Source organism: Pieris rapae, chromosome 20, assembly GCF_905147795.1.
Source record: "Pieris rapae chromosome 20, ilPieRapa1.1, whole genome shotgun sequence".
In the NCBI taxonomy this organism is placed as follows: Eukaryota; Metazoa; Arthropoda; class Insecta; order Lepidoptera; family Pieridae; genus Pieris; species Pieris rapae.
The window spans coordinates 3,430,375-3,434,068 of record NC_059528.1 but is presented as its reverse complement, the minus strand read 5'-3'; the positions used below and the strand labels follow the sequence as shown (position 1 = coordinate 3,434,068).

Here is a 3,694-nt window from a genome sequence, read left to right as displayed (position 1 = left end):
TTTATTGTTTTTAATTTTTGTAAATAAATATTTTTTTAAATATGGTATTATTTGAGTTAGAGTTACTGTTTGAGAATATGCTTAGTTACCAAATAAAAGACAGAAACTAAAACACTAAGATTGTTGTAGGTTTATACATTAATAATTATATTCCTTTTCACATCTAAACAGTATTGTTTAATTAATTATACATAACACATTTATATCTATACTATTTTTGTACAATATAATAGTAAACTATTCAAGGGAGTAGGAATACTAATATGAAAGGTATAGTAAGCTTATGTGAAACGTTGGTACTTTTACACAGCGCCATGTGTTAGAATTGTATCAAAAAATATCTAAGTAATAATCTCTTAAGTTAGACCAGACTGCTCACGGTGTGCCAATTTAATTTAAAATCGGTTAAGTAGTTTAGTAGTCCATCGCGGACAAACATCGTGATAGGAGATCTATATATATTAAGATTAATTAGTAACCAGTGTCACACCAAAGATGTACATAAGTACATAGTTAGGTCCAAAACTATTGAGGTACATAAGACTCATCAGTTTTGTCTTAATTTCTTGGCAATCATTTTACGTTTTTAATATGTCCAAGTTTACTAGACGGTCATGTTAAAGATCTAGAATGAAACAATGTATAGAGAGGTATCAGTTTATTGTCGTAAAATCACCACCAGCCAGATGAGCCGCCACTTGACCATCCGCCGCCGCCGCCGCCACCGGACTTCCACCCTGAACCACCTCCGTATCCGCCTAGACTTGAGCCTCCATAGCTTCCTCCGCCAAGTTTCCATCCACCACCACCTCCTCCGCCACTTTTCCAGCCACCACCGCTGCCGCCACTGGACCATCCACCACCACTTTTCCAGCCGCTGCCGCCGCCAAATCCTCCGCCGTGGCCGCCTCCGAAACCACCTCCTAAAAGAAAAAAATATGGTAAAGTAATCCTGAACCTTTTACAACGACAATAATTTTAGTGGGTACGGCCTAAATTAGATAATGATTAATAGTTTTATCTGTAACCACCGTTTTTGGTGTCATGAGACCATACCGACCTACCGAGTACCAAAACCTATTGTAGTGTTTATATTGAAATAAAAAAAAATTATACTTAATCTTATAGATCTAATATTTCAATCTTCAAGAGCAAATCTATTACGAAATATTAATATTATAGCGAGTGAATGGATGACCCCTCATCGCTCTTTCGACCTTTGTCGTTTACACAAAATGAACGGGAACTTTGGTTATAAAATACTAATATATGAGTGCTTAGTAAGATTAATATACAAATTATAAGAATAAAATGTCCTTAAGAAACAAATTGTAATAAATTTCGTTCTATAGTAATAGGTACTTTCAAACGAAAGTATGGTGTAGAAGACTAGGTAAATGGCGATACGAGAATGTTCTTGTTATGTAACAAAAATACTGTGTAATCCTAGTGGCAAAATAATGCATCCATTCTAAATCATATTTATTGTAACATAGATAATGCAATGCTTACCATAACCGCCGCCGCCGCCTCCGCTGGTAATGATTTTGATTATCTTCACCTCTGAAAATAATTGTCACATTGGGTCACTGCCCTTAGAATACGGACGTAGAGTGCAATAATGTTAACTACTTTTAAATATGGCCAAAAATATTTTCGAAAATATAAATAACATAATAAGTTCTTAATATATATATACTAGATATACAATCAAAAGAGATATGGTGTATTATTCATTTCTTACTCTATAAAATTATCCTTAACTATTGCATCATTGCTATAAGATTAAATGGTTTGGTAAAAATTCATTCCTACCTATTATGTAGATGTTTTATGGTGTCGTAGCAGAATTAACCAGCTTATTAAGTAATTTAAGCTTTCCACACAAAGTTTGAAAGGGCATTTAAATCGACTTTATCTATATGGATTATATTGACTTACGTCCACCGCTGCCCCCGTGGCCGCCTCCGCCGGACCATCCACCACTTCCGCCTCCGCCGGACCATCCACCGCTTCCGCCTCCGCTTGACCAGCCCCCGCTACCGCTTCCAGACCATCCTCCGAGTCCGCCACTGGACCATCCACCACCACCACCGCCGTATCCACCGCCTCCGCCGCCACCGCCTGACCATCCGCTACTGCCACCACCAATGTAGCCAGCGTGGGCTACGGCCACGAATAATAAACACACGAAGACCTGGAAAAAATATGAATGAACAAAAAATTTTAGCGTTGTGTAGAAATGTTGTTCTGTGGTTTTAGACCCTGATCTCTTCGTCTGAATTGTCATGCGGAATAGTAGTACCATGTTTCATGTCACTTTGCACCAGTGACCTCAGCTATGGCAAATTTCCTTATTGGACTAAATGGTGATGCCTTTCCATTTTTAGCAAACTTTCAAATATCCTATAACACCACAATAATCTTCATTTTGAGATATAATTATTATAACCCGTCGCCTAAGGATTTGATAAATGACTCTAACCAAAGTTAAAATTCGAATATTACCTTCATGATGATGCGATTCGGTAAGTGCATGCCGTGGTACTGTGTTTGTGTGTTATATACAGCATCTCCCACTAACGGGCGAGGGCCGTGAGACGTGAACGGAAGCTCTTCCGCGGCCGACGTGATGCAACCCATTGTCCATGTGCGAGCAGTCGAGATCACACCATCGAAGCAATTATAGAGACTGGGCTGATGCACTTAATTTTTTTTCTATGATGGTCGAAGTAATTAACATATTGAATAACATAGATTGGTATCAAAGCTTCTTTGTTCACTTATGACAGTAGGTATTCTTGTTTTATCTGTTTATCCTATACCTAAATGATGAATACAAGTGAACTGTGTTCAGGAGTGTTGAGGCCTACTAAGAAGCAGGCCTTGAGTTTGGAAAAATTACGGCTGTGAACCGATAAAACTTCAGGCAGCAGATCTGAAAAGGATAGACTTGGAAACAAATGGGGGAGGCCTTTGTCGACAGACAACCTGACTATAGTGGTTGCTAATTAATGTATTATTTTGCTACTTGAATTGGATTTAAGGATACAACTACTTTATAAGAAAAGCATGTAAATTAAAAAGCGAAAAGAGCTTTTATTATTATGAGGTAAAACATCGTGTCTGATCGCGTGTATCAGGCACCAACTTTCCTATGAATAGGATAATATCTAATGTAACGTAGACGCGTAAGAAAAGTCCGCGACTTGTTTGTTCCAGATCTTTCATTTGCAAAGCATATTCGGAAGATTACAAATGCTGATTACAAATATAGCAGGTTACGATTTGTCCTGTGAAATTTTGTCTGTCAGACACTGCCACTAGAAGTCAATACTACGAACCAGCTGCGTCATATGGTCCCATCATAAGATATTTTTGGGAAATGATTAAAAGGGGGCAAAAGACGTTCCTCAGAAATTCGTATAAAAGAAGGGACAACTTTTTTCGTCACCTCTACCCTACTAAGTTGCGGGGGTTTCAGGGTATAATTCATTAGAACTGCCTAAGCGTAATTCTCAATCGTAATCAAAATTATAAACTTTTTACTAAAAAAACTAGCTTTGCGGCTCCATCCTTTATTTGTTCGTACAGTTTTTCTCGTCAAATACTTAGACTTTTAAATGCAGAAACGTTTTTTCTTGTTGCTAGATATATGGTAACACACTATTCATGCCTTCTATAATACATCACG

At 37.7% G+C, this 3,694-nt stretch overlaps 1 protein-coding gene across 1 annotated transcript; it reads right to left on the bottom strand.

Moving 5' to 3' along the window:
- Positions 1-643: 643 nt before the first annotated feature.
- LOC110996025 (ctenidin-1-like) lies at positions 644-2,658 on the bottom strand. The gene is made up of 4 exons (XM_022263506.2): positions 2,509-2,658; positions 1,942-2,197; positions 1,513-1,563; positions 644-923 (listed from the first exon to the last, which is right to left on the bottom strand). Exons 1-4 carry the CDS (start codon positions 2,641-2,643, stop codon positions 673-675), a joined length of 693 nt encoding a protein of 230 aa, XP_022119198.2. The 5' UTR covers positions 2,644-2,658; the 3' UTR covers positions 644-672.
- Between the last annotated feature and the right edge of the window lie 1,036 nt (positions 2,659-3,694).

Bases quoted from the DNA above. Each gene is read 5' to 3' on its own strand.
- LOC110996025 (XM_022263506.2), bottom strand. From the start codon at position 2,643: ATGGGTTGCATCACGTCGGCCGCGGAAGAGCTTCCGTTCACGTCTCAC. The intron at 2,198-2,508 runs GTAATATTCGAA...TATTTTTTCCAG, and splicing joins CGAATCGCATCATCATGAAG to GTCTTCGTGTGTTTATTATT. The intron at 924-1,512 runs GTAAGCATTGCA...TTTTTCTTTTAG, and splicing joins AGGCGGCGGCGGCGGTTATG to GAGGTGGTTTCGGAGGCGGC.